This window comes from Mesoplodon mirus, assembly GCF_964341445.2.
Source record: "Mesoplodon mirus genome assembly, chromosome: 3".
Taxonomy (NCBI): domain Eukaryota; kingdom Metazoa; phylum Chordata; class Mammalia; order Artiodactyla; family Ziphiidae; genus Mesoplodon; species Mesoplodon mirus.
This window is the reverse complement of record NC_138978.1, coordinates 157,122,961-157,140,140: the sequence shown is the minus strand read 5'-3', so window position 1 is coordinate 157,140,140 and position 17,180 is coordinate 157,122,961. Positions and strand designations below refer to the sequence as shown.

General features: G+C 34.7%; 1 protein-coding gene across 5 annotated transcripts in view; it reads left to right on the top strand.

Annotated features, from left to right (window-relative positions):
* HMCN1 (hemicentin 1) overlaps positions 1 to 17,180 on the top strand; it is a gene marked incomplete at its 5' end in the record, with an annotated part of 518,370 nt that overhangs the window by 306,058 nt on the left and 195,132 nt on the right. For all 5 annotated transcript variants that reach the window (XR_014293546.1, XM_082615777.1, XM_082615778.1 and 2 more), the window contains 4 exons: positions 11,394 to 11,495; positions 12,395 to 12,571; positions 13,115 to 13,266; positions 14,407 to 14,530. Coding sequence is in view for 4 of the 5 variants with exons in the window: in XM_082615777.1 (XP_082471903.1) it covers positions 11,394 to 11,495; positions 12,395 to 12,571; positions 13,115 to 13,266; positions 14,407 to 14,530 (555 nt within the window). The remainder of the gene's footprint in view (positions 1 to 11,393; positions 11,496 to 12,394; positions 12,572 to 13,114; positions 13,267 to 14,406; positions 14,531 to 17,180) is intronic.

The window sequence follows — 17,180 nt, the reverse complement described above, 5'->3', positions numbered from 1 at the left end:
CAGGAACCATCTTGAGCTGTCTGGTTAAAACATTAGTAGAGCACCCTTAATTTAATTTTATTATTTTAAAGTATTTGCTTGGCTAACATCTGCCAACACCCACTTAAAAAAAGCTTTCTATATCATTTCTGTGTTTTGCTTAATAGCTCACTTGTGGCTTAAAGGAGACTTGAGAATATTATAGGGATTTTTTTTTCTTTTTTAAAGGATAACTTCAGTTCTGGGTGCTACTATACTATTTTCTCGGTGTAGATGAATTTATTATTTACTATATTATAATTTTGGTGGTTAAGGTGTATTATCTCACCCAAATCACTTTTAGATCAGTTGTGTATTAATTCAAATTTAACCAGAGTTTGAAAAAATGAATTTATACCTCTGAATGATTAAAATAATAGGCAAAATTTAGACCCACAGTATGTCCAGAAGAAGGTATTTTGGTTTTGGCATGATATACACCTAGAACTTTTAGAAGAAAGGAAAAAACTAGTTAAGTTGAATGGAATTCAATCTTCTGCTTGGAGTATGCAGACATCTTCTTACTGTTAACATAAGATATTATTACCTTACTAATTCTTCTTCTAGAACAGCATTCACCTAAATTCAGATTTCCAAGACCATCTCTTTAATGATAGAAGGAAATAATAGCATTTATATTTGTATTTACCTTTTAACCTAAAAATGAACCAGCACCATTTATTGAAAAGACTAATTTTTCCCCATTGAATGGCTTGGCAGTCTTTTTGAAAATCATTTGACTGTAGATGTAAGAGTATGTTTCTCTAATCTCAATTCTATTCCATTGCCTAAGTGTGTATCCTTATGCCAGTACCACTCTGTCTTTTTTTATTCCTTTTTGTCTCCCAGCTTTATTGAGATATAATTGATAAACAAAATTGTATCTGTTTAAAGTGTACAATGTGATGATTTGATACATGTATACTTTGTGAAATGATTACTACAATCAGGTTAATTAACACATCCATCACTTCACATAGTTACCATTTTTGTGAGTGCGTAGTGAGAACACTTAATATCTACTCTCTTAGCAATACAGTATTAGTAATAGAATAGTCACCAAGCTGTACATTAGATTCCCAGAACTTATTCATCTTATAAATGAAGGCTTGTATCCTTTGACCAGCAACTCCCCATTTCCCCCACCCCACAGCCCCTGGTAATAAACCATTCCACCAGTTTCTATGAGTTCAACTCTTTTTAAATTAAATATAAGAGATCATATAGTATTTGTCTTTCTCTGTCTGGCTTATTTCACTTAGCATAATGTCCTATAGGTTCTCTCAGGTTGCTTCAAGCTGCAGAATTCCGTGCTTTCTCATGGCTGAAAAATATTCCATTATGTGTGTGTGTGTGTGTGTGTGTGTGTGTGTGTGTATACACACACCATATATATGTATATATACAACATACATCATATGTATATGTATGATAATACATATAATACACACACACACGAGAGAGAGAGGGGGAGAGAGAGATAAAGATAACATCTTCATTATCCTTTCATCTGTCTACGGACACTTAGGTTGTTTCCATGTCTTAACTATTGTGAATAATGCTACAATGAACATAGGAGTGCAGATATGTCTTTGAGATACTGATTTTACTTCCTTCAGATATATAACCAGAAATGGGATTGCTGGATCATATGGTAGTTCTATTTTTAATTTTCTGAGGAAACTTCATACTATTTTCTATTTTCTTGTTGATTTTTGTCTGATTGTTCTATTCATTATTGCAAGTGGAATATTGATATCTCCAGCCTTTATTGTTGAATTGTCTTTCTCCCTTTGATTCTGCATAGTTTAGTTCCATGTATCTTGAGACTCTGTTGTTTTGTGACTATATGAGACTCTGTTGTTTTCTCATATGTTTTTTGATAAATTGATAGTTTGTGTCATTTTAAAATGTCCTACTTTGTTGCTAGTGACAGTTTTTCTTTCAAAATCTACTTTGTTTGATATTGCTATAGAGTCTCCATTCTTATTTGGTTACTGTTTGCATGGTATATCTTTTCCATCCTTTTATTTTCAACCTATTTGTGTCTTTGAATTTAAAGTTTGTCACCTGTAGACAACATATAGTCAGGTCGTGTTTTTATTGTCCTATTGCTTCTTAAATCCATTCTGCTAGTCTCTTCTGCCTTTTGCTTAGAGTGTTTCATACATTTACATTTAATGTAATTACTGAGATGACAGGATTTATGTCTACCATTTATATGTGTTTTTATATGTATTATGTCATTTTTGTTTTTATATTCCTCCATTACTACCTTTTTGTGTTAAATAGAGATTTTCTTTTTTACTCTATTTTTGAGTTCATTTTTAGTGGTTGCCCTGAGTATTACAATTAGCATCTTAATGAATAATGTTATAATTTGGATTAATACTAATTTAATTTCAATAGCATAAAAAACTTTGCTACTATATAGGTCCCCTCCCTTTCCCCTCCTTTGTGCTATTATGGTCATGCAAGTTACACCTTTACTCATCATGTGCCTATCAATACATATTTATAATTGCTTTATGCTATTGTATTTTAATTCAGAGAGGAGAAAAAAATGTTATATGCAAAATATATAGTTTTACTGTCTTTACTATTAGTTACCTCTACCAGTGCTCTTTTTTAAAAATTAATTAATTAATTAGTTAATTAATTAATTTTGGCTGTGTTGGGTCTTAGTCGCTGCGTGCGAGCTTTATCTAGGTGCGATGAACGGGGGCTACTCTTCATTGCGGTGCATGGGCTTCTCGTTGCAGTGGCTTCTCGTTGCGGAGCATGGGTTTTAGGTGCACGGGCTTCAGTAGTTGTGGCACTCAGGCTCAGTAGTTGTTGCTTGTGGGTTCCAGAGTGCAGGCTTAGTAGTTGTGGCTCACGGGCTTAGTTGCTCTGCAGCATGTGGGATCTTCCTGGACCAAGGCTCAAACCTGTGTCCCCTGAATTGGCAGGTGGATTCTTAACCACTGTGCTACCAGGAAAGTCCCTACCCATGCTCTTTTTTTTTTTGAGTTTTATTTTATTTCTTTATTTTTCATATGGCAGGTTCTTATTAGTTATCTGTTTTATACACATTAGTGTATATATGTCAAACGCAATTGCCCAATTTATCCCACCACCACCCACCCCTGCATTCACTCCTTGGTGTCCATAAGTTTGTTCCCTACATCTGTGTCTCTATTTCTGCCTTACAATCCGGTTTATCTGTAACTTTTTTCTAGATTCCACGTATATGCATTAATATATGATATTTGTTTTTCTCTGTCTGACTTACTTCACTCTGTATGACACTCTCTGTGTCCATCCATATCTCTACAAATGACCCAATTTCGTTCCTTTTTATGGCCGAGCAATATTCCATTGTATATATGTACCACATCTTCTTTATCCATTTGTCTGTCAATGGGCATTTAGGTTGCTTCCATGACCTGGCTATTGTAAATAGTGCTGCAATGAACATTGGGGTGCATGTGTCTTTTTGAATTATAGCTTTCTTTGGGTATATGCCCAGTAGTGGGATTGCTGAGTCACATGGTAATTCCATATTTAGTTTTTTAAGCAAAGTCCATACTGTTCTCCATAGTAGCTGTATCAATTTACATTCCCTCTAACAGTGTAAGAGGGTTTCCTTTTCTCCACAACCTGTCCAGCATTTGTTGTTTGTAGATTTTCTGATGATGCCCATTCTAACCAGTGTGAGGTGATGCCTCATTGTAGCTTTGATTTGCATTTCTCTAATAATTAGTGATGTTGAGCAGCTTTTCATATGCTTGGCCATCTGTATGTCTCCTTTGGAGAAATGTCTATTTAGGTCTTCTGCCCATTTTTGGACTGGGCTGTTTGTTTTTTTAATATGGAGCTGCATGAGCTGTTTATATATTTTGGAGATTAATCCTTTGTCCGTTGACTCATTTGTAAATATTTTCTCCCATTCTGAGGGTTGTCTTTTCATCTTGTTTCTAGTTTCCTTTGCTGTGCAAAAGCTTTTAACTTTCATTAGGTCCCATTTGTTTATTTTTGCTTTTATTTCAGTTACTCTAGGAGGTGGATCAAAAAAGATCTTGTGGTGGTTGATGTCAAAGTGTGTTTTTCCTATGTTTTCCTCTGAGAGTTTTATAGTGTCTGGACTTACATTTACGTCTTTAATCCATTTTGAGTTTATTTTTGTGTATGGTGTTAGGGAGTGTTCTAATTCATTCTTTTACATGTAGCTGCCCAGTTTTCCCAGCACTACTTATTGAAGAGGCTGTCTTTTCTCCATTGTATATCCTTGCCTCCTTTGTCATACATTAGTTGACCATGGGTGCGTGGGTTTATCTCTGGGCTTTCTATCTATCTATACAATAAATACATTGATCTATATTTCTGGTTTTGTGTCTGTACCTTATTGTCTGGATTACTGTAGCTCAGTATAGTCTGAAGTCAAGGAGTCTGATTGCTCCAGCTCCATTTTTCTTTCTCAAGATTGCTTTGGCTATTTAGGGTCTTCTGTGTTTCCATACAAATTGTGAAATTTTTTGTTCTCATTCTATGAAAATTGCCATTGGTAGTTTGATAGAGATTTCACTGAATCTGTAGATTGCTTTGGGTAGTATAGTCATTTTCACAATGTTGTTTCTTCCAATCCAAGAACATGTTATATCTCTCCATCTGTTTGTATCATCTTTAATTTCTTTCATCACTATCTTATGGTTTTCTGCATACAGGTCTTTTATCTCCTTAGGTAGGTTTATACCTAGGTATTTTATTCTTTTTGTCGCAGTGGTAAATGGGAGCGTTTCCTTAATTTCTCTTTCAGATTTTTCATCATTAGTGTTCAGGAATGCAAGAGATTTCTGTGCATTAATTTTGTATCCTGCTACTTTACCAAATTCATTGATTAGCTCTAGCAGTTTTCTGGTAGCATCTTTAGGATTCTCTATGTATAGTATCATGTAATCTGCAAACAGTGACAGCTTTACTTCTTCTTTTCTGATTTGGATTCATTTATTTCTTTTTCTTCTCTGATTGCTGTGGCTAAAGCTTCCAAAGCTATGTTGAATAACAGTGGTGAGAGTGGGCAACCTTGTCTTGTTCCTGATTTAAGAGGAAATGGTTTCAGTTTTTCACCATTGAGAACGATGTTGGCTGTGGGTTTGTCATATATGGCCTTTATTATGTTGAGGTAAGTTCTCTCTATGCCTAGTTTCTGGAGAGTTTTTATCATAAATAGGTATTGACTTTTGTCAAATGCTTTTTCTGCACCTATTGAGATGATCATATGGTTTTTATCCTTCAGTTTGTTAATATGGTGTATCACATTGATGTGCGTATATTGCAGAATCCTTGCATTCTTGGGATAAACCCCACTTGATCATGGTGTATGATCCTTTTAATGTGCTGTTGGATTCTGTTTGCTAGTATTTTGTTGAGGATTTTTGCATCTATCTTAATCAGTGATATTGGCCTGTAGTTTTCTTTTTTTTTGTGACGTCTTTGGTTTTGATATCAGGGTGATGGTGGCCTTGTAGAATTAGGTTGGGAATGTTCATCCCTCTGCTATATTTTGGAAGAGTTTGAGAAGGATGGTTGTTAACTCTTCTCTAAATGTTTGATAGAATTTGCCTGTGAAGCCATCTGGTCCTGGACTTTTGTTTTTTGGAAGATTGTTAATCACACTCTCAATTTCTGTGCTGTGATTGGTCTGTTTATATTTTCTATTTCTTCCTGGTTCAGTCTTGGAAGGTTGTGCTTTTCTAAGAATGTGTCCATTTCCTCCAGGTTGTCCATTTTATTGGCATATAGTTGCTGTAGTAATCTCTCATGATCCTTTGTATTTCTTCAGTGTCAGTTGTTACTTCTTCTTTTTCATTTCTAATTCTATTGATTTGAGTCTTCTCCCTTTTCCTCTCGGTGAGTCTGGCTAATGGTTTATCAGTTTTGTTTATCTTCTCAAAGAACGAGCTTTTAGTTTTATTGATCTTTGCTATCATTTCCTTCATTTATTTCTGATCTGATCTTTATGATTTCTTTCCTTCTGCTAACTTTGGGGTTTTTTTGTTCTTCTTTCTTTAATTGCTTTAGGTGTAAGGTTAGGTTGTTTATTTGAGACTTTTCTTGTTTCTTGTGGTAGGACTGCATTGCTATAAAATTCCCTCTTAGAACTTCTTTTGTTTCATCTCATAGGTTTTAGGTTGTCATGTTTTCATTGTCATTTGTTTCTATGTATTTTTTGATTTCTTCTTTGATTTCTTCAGTGATCTCTTTGTTATTTAGTAGCACATTCTTTAGCCTCCTTGTGTTTGTATTTTATACAGTTTTTTCCAGTAATTGATATTTACTCTCATAGCATTTTGGTCAGTAAAGATACTTAATACGATTTCAATTTTCTTAAATTTACCGAGGCTTGATTTGTGACCCAAGATATGATCTATCCTGGAGAATGTTCCATGAGCACTTGAGAAGAAAGTGTATTCCGTTGTTTTTGGATGGAATGTCCTATAAATATCAATTAAGTCCATCTTGTTTAATGTATCATTTAAAGCTTGTGTTTCCTTATTTATTTTCATTTTGGATGATATGTCCATTGGTGAAAGTGTGGTGTTAAAGTCCCCTACTATTATTGTGTTACTGTCGATTTCACCTTTTATGGCTGTTAGCATTTGCCTTATGTACTGAGGTGCTCCTATGTCGGATGCATAAATATTTACAATTGTTATATCTTCTTCTTGGATTGATCCCTTGATCATTATGTAGTGTCCTTCTTTTTCTTTGTAATAGTCTTTATTTTTAAAGTCTATTGTCTGGTATGAGAATTGCTACTCCAGCTTTCTTTTCATTTCCATTTGCGTGGAATGTCTTTTTCCATCCCCTCACTTTCAGTCTGTACATGTCCCTAGGTCTGAAGTGGGTCACTTGTAGACAACATATATACATGTCTTGTTTTTGTATCCCTTCAGCTAGTCTGTGTCTTTTGGTTGAAGCATTTAATCCATTTACATTTAAGGTAATTATCGATATGTATGTTCCTATTACCATTTTCTTAATTGTTTTGGGTTTGTTTTTGTAGGTCTTTTCCTTCTCTTGTGTTTCCTGCCTAGAGAAGTTCCTTTAGCATGTGTTGTAAAGCTGGTTTGGTGGTGCTGAATTCTCTTAGCTTTTGCTTGTCTGTAGAGGTTTTAATTTCTCCGTCAAATCTGAATGAGATCCTTGCTGGGTAGAGTAATCTTGGTTGTAGGTTTTTCCCTTTCATCACTTTAAATATGTCCTGCCACTCCCTTCTGGCTTTCAGCGTTTCTGCTGAAAGATCAGCTGTTAACCTTATGGGGATTCCCTTGTGTGTTATTTGTTGCTTTTCCCTTGCTGCTTTTAATATTTTTTCTTTGTATTTAATTTTTATTAGTTTGATTAATATGTGTCTTGGCGTGTTTCTCCTTAGATTTATCCTGTATGGGTCTCTCTGCGCTTCCTGGACTTAACTATTTCCTTTCTCATATTAGGGAATTTTTCAACTATAATCTCTTCAAATATTTTCTCAGTCCTTTTCTTTTTCTCTTCTTCTTCTGGGACCCCTATAATTCGAACGTTGGTGTGTTTAATGTTGTCCCAGTGGTCTCTGAGAGTGTCCTGAATTCTTTTCATTGTTTTTTCTTTATTCTCTTCTGCAGTAGTTATTTCCACTATTTTATCTTCCAGGTCACCTGTCCATTCTTCTGCCTCATTTGTTCTGCCATTGATTCCTTCTAGAGAATTTTAAATTTCATTTATTGTTCTCATCATTGTTTGTTTGCTCTTTATTCTTCTAAGGCCTTGTTAAACGTTTCTTGTATTTTCTCCATTCTGTTTCCAAGATTTTGGATCATCTTTACTATCATTACTCTGAATTCTTTTTCAGGTAGACTGCCTATTTCCTTTTCATTTGTTTGGACTGGTGGGTTTTTACCTTGCTCCTTTATCTGCTGCTTATTTCTCTGTCTTCTCATTTTGCTTAACTTACTATGTTTGGGGTCTCCTTTTCGCAGGCTGCAGGGTCATAGTTCCTGTTGTTTTTGGTGTCTCTCCGCAGTGGATAAGGTTGGTTTGGCACGTTTTATAGGCTTCCTGGTGGAGGGGATTGGTTCCTGTGTTCTGGTGGATGAGGCTGGATCTTGTCTTTCTCGTGGGTAGGACCGTGTCCGGTGGTGTGTTTTGGGGTGTCTGTGAGATTATTATGATTTTAGGCAGCCTCTCTGCTAATGGGTGGGGTCGTGTGCATGTCTTCCTAGTTGTTTGGCATAGGGTGTCCAGCACTGGAGCTTGCTGGTCATTGAGTGGAGCTGGGTCTTAGCATTGAGACAGAGATCTCTGGAAGACCTCTCGCTGATTGATATTACGTGGGACTGGGAGGTCTCTGGTGGTGCAATGTCCTGATCTCAGCTCTCCCACCTTAGAGGCTCAGGCCTGACACCCAGCTGGAACACCAGGACTGTCAGCCACACGGCCATGTACATGGTGAGTTTCTTTCCTTTTGGGAAGTCTGAGGTCTTCTGCCAGCGTTCAGTAAGTGTTCTGTAGGAGTTAGTCCACATGTAGGTGTAGTTTTGATGTATTTGTGGGGAGGAAGTTGATCTCCATGTCCTACTCCTCGGCCCTCTTGAAGGTCCTTCCAGGAACCTTTTAGGTAGCACCAAATGCATTCTACTATCCAGTTTCTAGTTGGCTGCTTTTTTCACTGTGGTTGCTGAGCTCTTTGCTTTCAAGCTTACTGCTGAGGTAGGGAGAGAGTGATGGGAATAAAGTGAGATAAAATGTCATAAACCTTGCTGTTCTTAATTAGATTTTGCTGTTTTTCTTGAATAATCACTTCTTTAATTATTGCAAGCCTTTGGTTAATTTCCAGAGTTGTGAAAAAGTTCGTTTTGATAATTTTTCCAGTGTTCTTTTTTGTTTTTTAATGGATGCATGGATCTTCAGTCTTTACTCTGCCATTCTTGCTGACATGTAATCTTTTTTTCTTTCAGTCCTTTAGTGGAATGAAAAATAGCCAGCCCACTCCACAGCTCTTTTATTTCTTATTCTTACCATGTTGTTTTATTGCAGCTGCTACATAGTCTGTCAAAGCCTTCAGTGATCACTTTAGTCCAGAAGGCTTCAAGTTAGTATTTAAATAACTGTTTTGAAAGAAGGTTCCATAGACTAATTATTTTTCCTTTCCAGTTGGAAAAGTCAGATAGCCATATTTAAAGGTCTTTTGTCCTTAAATGCCATATCATAAATCAGAATTTAGTGCAGAAAACAGAAACATTCTAGGCATTTCAAGCAGGAGGGGTTAATACATTGCATTAGATGGATACAAAGGAACTACAGGTATGAAGGAGGAGTGGAGTCTAGGCTTTGTCTTTAGGAACAACTTCCAAGAAAACAAATATGACTCACAAGAACATCTACTTTTGAGGACAGACTTTATTTTAAACTTGTCAAAAACCAGCTTTGAGTTTTATTGTCTTCTTTTGCTTGTTTGTTTTCTTTGGTGTAGTCTTCTGCTTTTATTTTTATTATTTCTTTATTCCTGACTTCTTTGGCTTATTTTATTGGTCTTTTTCTGGAATCTGAGTTGAATGATTGGAACATTTATTTTCATTATTTCTTAGTTTTTAGTATATTAATTAGGGCTTTAAGATTTTCTTTGAGTAATGTACTGTTTAGTGACATTCCATAGGTTTTACTTTTTAATCAATCTCATTCTAATTTATTTTTTCTACTTTTGTACTTTTGTCTTGATTTCCTTTTTAATAAATTTTTCTCCATGTAGAGAACTTTATATTTTATTACTGAGTTCTTTTTTTATTATGGTTTTATGAAATTGTGGTTATAAATGCTTTATTAACATTTTTATGGCCTAATATATAGTGTGTTTTGAAAATCTTCTGTTGGCATTTGAAAATAATACGTATTCTTTGTTAACCATAAATACAGAAATACATATGTGTATGTGTATATTATATGTAATATATATGCACACATACAGTATGGATGGGTAATTTTCATTCTCAAATTCTTTGTAACTTTATTTTTTGTTTCACTGCATAGTCAATTTCTAAGAAAGTTATACTAAAATATAATACTTTTTGGTTTTTCAAATTTTCTCTACTATTTAACAATTTTTGCTTTTTTATTCAGTGCATAAAGCATTATCATTATAGTGGATTCTTTCTGAATTGTAACAATTCAGTCAATAGAAAGCATTATTTTTGCCTTGTATAACAGTTTATCAGAAATTGATATCACACTTGTTGTTCTGGTATACCTTTGTCTAGCTCTATATTGTCAACATTTTTGCAATTGTTTTACTTGTGCTTTTTAATTTAAAAAAATACTGTTAACCCTCAAATAGTGTTAAATATTTCTCTATTGACCAAGAAAATGAACTGATTCACATTTATGCTCTTGATTTATATATTTGACTTTATTTCTGCCATCTTATTTAGTTCTCATCATTTTTCTTGTTCCCTTTTCTCTTTTCCCCTTTCTCTGTTTTTGCTAGATTAATGGATCAATTGTTTAATTGTATATGAGGCAGAGGTCAGGGGCTCTCGTGCATTGGATAAGTTAAATTTAGCAAATCTTTAAAATGTATTTTTATATAAACCTTAAAGCTAACATATCTGTAGCATCTTTTCCAAGTAAGATAAGATCTCTAGTTTACTTGTAATTTTGTTTTTCTCCTGGCATCCCTCCTACACTCCTTGAAACAGGAGAAGATGTAGGGCATTGCTGTTCCAAGTTGTCATTACTTTTACACTATGCCTCTTAGACTTTCTGAATGCCTACTTTATAAATACATTAAAAATAGAGCAGCATTATCTGTGATTATTTAAAGTTGAAAATGTAGTTTTCTGTTTTATTTTACTAACAATTTAATTGTAACTTTCATATCAAAAGAAAAAACTCTAATAAACAAACAAAAAATGATTTTAATCCCTCTGAAATGGTTTAAGATAGTACTGTACTAAGGTAAAGTCAGATATTTTGAGGAATACCCATGTCCTTCCCTGAAAGAGTTCAAATGTGTTAGATTACTTCTTGGTGAAGACAATTCATCATCAGACCAATCAGATTTATTGGAATTAAAAAAAAATACTCCTTTAACTTTCTTTTACTGCTCTACTAAACTACAATTCTAAGGCTTTTCTTGTCTAGGCATAGAGAAATGGATGATCCAGAAAATCTATTAACATCTTTTTCCATCCTGTTCTTCAGTACTACTTAATAGTATACTTTAGTTTTACTCCAAATATATCATTGTATTTAAGTGAAAGAAAGAAAGAAAGAAAGAAATGACAATTCCCAGTGAGGAAACAATTTCAGTTTAAATATCCTATTTGTGTTTGCTGATTATCTGTTTGGGATTCTTACAGAACCACCCAGTCTGGAGGATGCAGGGAAGATGCTGAATGAGACCGTGGTAGTGAACAACCCCATACAGCTGGAGTGTAAGGCAACTGGAAATCCCTCACCTGGTAGGTTTGTTTGTGGACTCTGTAGCTTATTAACATTTTAAGATTTCTGCGAATTGCTAAATCTGTTTATAAGCATAATATAGTAATTACTAATAAGGGAAATATTATAGAATATATTTCAAGGGTAAAACATTGATAAGGATATCATTAGGTGGATGATAGTTTTGAATTTTCACTGCTTTTAACTACATGAAATAATTTACTCATTTAAACAATGTAGAATTATGTGAATAATTATCTTATTGTCCTTACTATGGCCACAAAACCCACAATGGTATTGTATATAAATTTTTTTGTTGAAAAATATATTTTTATCTAGTCTCAGTTGATTATCTTTATAAATCATTCATTTGATGAGACTATTATTTTGTTGATTTTTATCACCAATAAGTTATTCATACTAATCAATAATAATATAAAAATTTTGAGGCTAATAGTATGTATAGTGTTTGGTTTTGATTAGGTGCATAAACAAAATTTTATAGATGAGAGGAATATATACTACACCAAAAGAAATAGAATCGGTTAAAAGTTTGCTATCAAACAAATACTGATATTGGATTGGCCAAAAAGTTCATTCAGGTTTTTCTGTAAGATTGCATGGGAAAACCCAAATGAACTTTTTGGCCAACCTAATACATTAGAGATAATGTAAAGAATATTATTTTTATAAGTTCACTTCAGAACTCTTATATTGGCTTGGCAATTCATGTTTTTCTAAAGTTTACCTCCTCCTAAAAATCAACCCTAACGAGATAATTAAACAGATTAAACTAAGATGATAAGCATAAGAATAAAGCAATTGTTACTGTTGTAGTTAAGCTTCGATTTAGTGTGTGTATTGAGTTTTTAAATGAAAAGTTTTAAAAAGATGGGTTTCTGTCCTCTTCCCCTTGCAGCTATTACATGGTACAAAGATAATCGTCCACTGTTAGGTTCCAGTAGCATGACTTTCTTGAACAGAGGACAGATCATCAATATCGAAAGCACCCAGATCACAGATGCTGGCATATATAAATGTGTGGCCATCAACTCAGCTGGAGCTACAGAGTTATTTTATAGTCTACAGGTCCATGGTTAGTGCTACTTCTCCTAGATTCATCCTGGGGTGAAGAAGCATTCAAAATGATTAAGTGCATCTATAAAATTCTAGTGTAAATATTTAACAGAATGTGTTATTGTCATCTTTACTTAAGAATGCAGTATTCTAAAACTGATAAGCGTTTATATTTTCTGATTCCAATTAAATGCTCTATTTTCACATGCTATTGAACTTAAGTTTTCTTTAGATGAATTACTGCAAATAGTCATCAACAATCTTATCAGCTAATGACAATGGCCCTGTTTGTAAATATTGTCTGTCAGAATTATAGATTTTAGTTCAAGAAATGTTTCCAAGTTATTATCTCTAATAGTGCTTTTAAGAGGAGTTCATAGTTAACATACTAGAGTAGATACAGTGTAAGGAAACACACACAGATACACACAAAGCCTAGAAATCAAGAAATAAAAATGTAAAACGTTACTGTGGACACAACATATAGTTTTATTATTTTGAGATGTAATATTCCATGATGTTAACATATCTTAATTTTATTTATTTTTTTATTCCTTTTCAGTGCCCCCATCAATTTCTGGCAGCAATAACATGGTGGCAGTGGTAGTTAATAACCTGGTGAGGTTAGAATGTGAAGCCAGAGGTATCCCTGCCCCAAGTCTGACCTGGTTGAAAGATGGGAGCCCTGTCGCTAGTTTCACTAATGGGATACAGGTACTCTGTCATTCCTTAAGTGAAATCTACCATCTAATTATTCAATACAGGAAGTATAAACAAGTAAAACTATTAAAGGGATTTGGAGAGCAAGGATTCACAAATGTTATCCAAACATGTACACATATACATCCATAAATACCATGGGCACACAGTTGTGATTTCTAAACAATTCATTAAAAGCTCAGTATATCTAAGAGTTCCCTTATCTCATATGTAGTGCTGTATTTTGACCATTGTTTTATATACTTTCTACTTCCCCCCCACTCTCTGCCACCACCATAAAAGACACCCTATGCAAAGAAATGTTCATCAACAATAAAAACAGGAAGTTTTTGGTAGATGTTATATTTAAATGTCTGGAAATAATCAGAGAATATTTACTTCAGAGTAAATACTTACACAGAGTATATTTACTTCTACTAAAACATCATATAAAGAAAAATTATAAAGGCAACATTATGAGAAGTGAAATTTGAGTCTGACAAAAAAATTTAAGTACATTGCACTGACTCAAAATTTAAAATATGGAAACACATATATCTATTGAAAGTGTACTTCAATTTTGCTTTGCTTAGCAGAGAGCATAGTTATTCCACCATTCTACTTCTTGAACTTTTCTTGAAAATCCATTGCTTGCAGAATTTGGGATCATAGACTATCCAGAGTCCATGTCAATATTAAAGGTGCAACTACATCAGTGGGATAAATGGACAATGAATGTGACTAATTAATTTATTTGACTGCTACCATGCTGTTAATTTTACCTTCTTACTTGTTCTCTCAAAGAAAAATTTAGAGGTTTAGCTCCTCTTATTTCCACGTCTTCTTATCTTTCTCCCCTGGTGGCTTTTTCTCTTTCTGTAGTAAGTATTGATAAAGTTGGATCTTCACTTGATCCTGTATGTAGAGAGTTGTGTTCAGTGGTTATTACCAAGTTTGGTTCTAGCCTCTGTCGTCCTCCACAGATAAGATGAGGAGGGGATTAAATGATGCTTGCCCTCTTTAAAACATCCAAGTAGAAATCCTTCTAGAGGCAAATGTTCAGTTGATCAATCTCAGAAAATAATTGAAAAAGTATGTTTACACTTACAATTCTCAGGAGGTATATTAGTTATTTAGCTTTCTATTCATCAACAGGTTCTGTCTGGGGGCCGCATCCTAGCCTTGACCAGCGCGCAAATCAGTGATACGGGGAGATACACCTGTGTGGCAGTAAATGCTGCTGGGGAGAAACAAAGGGACATTGACCTCAGAGTATATGGTGAGACATTTTAATAATTACTTCTGCTCCGATATAGCTGTGTTTAAGTCCTAATATCATTGAGGAAGCTAAGAAAGCTTTTGGCAGTAAAGAGCTATGAACAATAGAAATTATCATAATATTATAAGATTAATTAAATCAGAGTCACCCTTTCTGCCTTATATTTGACTTTAATTTTCCTTTATTGAAGTTCTGAGAAATAAAAATGCATACATTCAGCATGTAAGATGTTTTTATGGAGCACTCTGAAGAACATGCCTATGGAGAGATCTTTGCAATTTGGAAGACATATTCTTCTCCCTAAAGCAAGGCTCTGTTCAAGTAGCTCTCTTGATCTATTCTACTCGAAGCCTGGATTTTCTTACTTTTTAATTATATGTACAATCAGCATATTTTATAGTCAGTACTATGTCTATGAATTAAAGGATATTTGAGAAGCAAAAGTTAAACTAAACATAAGCTTAGGCAAAATTCAAGTATTTTTTCTTTCTACCTATGATGCAGCTGTAAGGTACAAAAGGAAAGGTCTGATTCCATCACACCAAGAGGCCCCTGGAACAAAGTTGGGGCCTCAATGGCTTCCATTCATAGATTACACTTGTCATTCCACATTTTAGTATACCTTTGCATTTAGAACTTTTTCAGGGTTTTACTTGCATTATATTCTTAGTTCCTGGAATAATGGATTTGTTCTGTAGTCCTCAAAGAGTATCTGTTTAATGCAGGCCTTCTCTTCTAAGTCCTACCTCACTTCCAAATAATTTACTCCTGTTCAAAATATATTCCTTTTTTTTTTTTTTTACCTCCAGGCCATGTGGATTGACTTCGCTTTTTGACTTTGCCAAAACAAATGTAATCATCACAAATAACTTATATAATAAGTCCTAATTTTTTAATAAACAGGCCCCTTGTTTCAACATGGTTGCCATGCGTCTCTAATTAAGCTAAAAAATTCCAGTTGGCCTCAAATAAATTACCCAAGGCTCATTATGCATCCCTCTTTTTTGTTGCTTCTGTAGTTGGCATGGGTCTGTATCTAGCCTCCAGCTGGTGCTCTGTGTCTGAGATAACAGAGGGTCTAAAATGCCCAACTGCAAGGAATCTAACTCCTTCCCTTAATGGGTCACTTTCCTGCCTTATGAAGAACTGGAATGTTTCCAATCTAAACTATCCTTAAAGAATGATACATCAATCTAAGTATGTGACACAATAGCTCCTTCAATCATGAGCAAGCAAGCAGATGAGCAAGCAAACATTGGTATTCACTGGTTTTAGTCAACTGAAAATCTGGGATAGGCTTCTTCCATTTCTGCACTGGTTAGTGTCAAAAGTGGACCTGGGAGGTGATAGAGAGTTGATATTTTTCAGGAGTTATGAAGATGTGCGTCACTATTTTTTATCATTTGTTAAGATACTCCCATACTACCTTTTTAGTCTGAAAACCAGAATCTTCCCTCTGTTATAAAAGTCAAGTGGCTAGCCAGCCCATACGTATGCTTTAGAATATGCGTATGTGTTTAGTAGCTTGCTGTGTGTATATATTTTGAATGTTAAAGAAGTGCCAGATTAAAATAGGTTTTTGTTTTTTTGTTTTTTTGTTTTTTTGTTTTCGGTATGCGGGCCTCTCACTGTTGTGGCCTCCCCCGTTGCGGAGCACAGGCTCCGGATGCGCAGGCCCAGCGGCCATGGCTCACGGGCCCAGCCGCTCCGCGGCATATGGGATCCTCCCAGACCGGGGCACGAACCCGTATCCCCTGCATCGGCAGGCGGACTCTCAACCACTGCGCCACCAGGGAGGCCCTAAAATAGGTTTTTAATGTGAAATTAGCTTCCAATCTATGCTCTACTATTAGTATTATGTCCCTATATTATATTCCTAAATTTGTGATAGTAACCTTGGCAATCTTGGATCTATTTGGTGCATAATGATTCTGCAGCCTCAGAGGTAAGTCCCTGTCAGATTTACATTGTAGAATGTAGTGGTGTAGGAGGAGCAGACACTGTGTAAAATAGCTTTCCTTACAATTATAAGAGTAGTTCATTAAAACTGTTTCTCCCTGGTATAAATTCTGAGTATGCATCACCATACTCTTAGGTGCTGAAACATGAGAATAGAGTTTTTAAATGATTTGGATTCCTGTAGTACCTTATCTTTAAACTGAAGCTCTGAGAACTTTCTTAGAGATCACACACTCCCCAGTGTTTTAACAAGAATAACCCTGTGGCAATTCTGACTTGTGTAATTACATTTCACAAGTATAATGTGTAGGATGAGAAACAGACACAACACACCCCTTCCTAAGCAACATGACCGCAAAGCAGAGTAGGGATAACATCTAAGGAAGCTGAGGATCTAAAGGGTAGAAGCTTGTTCTCTTCTCAGACTAAACAAAAAATTGGAAATGAAAGACAGGGAAGAAAAAAATAGTTGTGCTGTGGTAATATATATCCTTGATTGTAATTAGATTTGCTTTAATTTATGTTAAGAAACAAATACTCTACTGTTTTTGTATTTTTCCTCTCAATTGAAAAACTTTGAGCTTGATTCAACTCATTTAGCTGTAAAGAAAAGTAATTGAAGGAAAAATATTTGTAAATAAATTAGCATTCTGCTTTCTTGAATTGTTTCTGACTTTTACGTCTGCAAGCA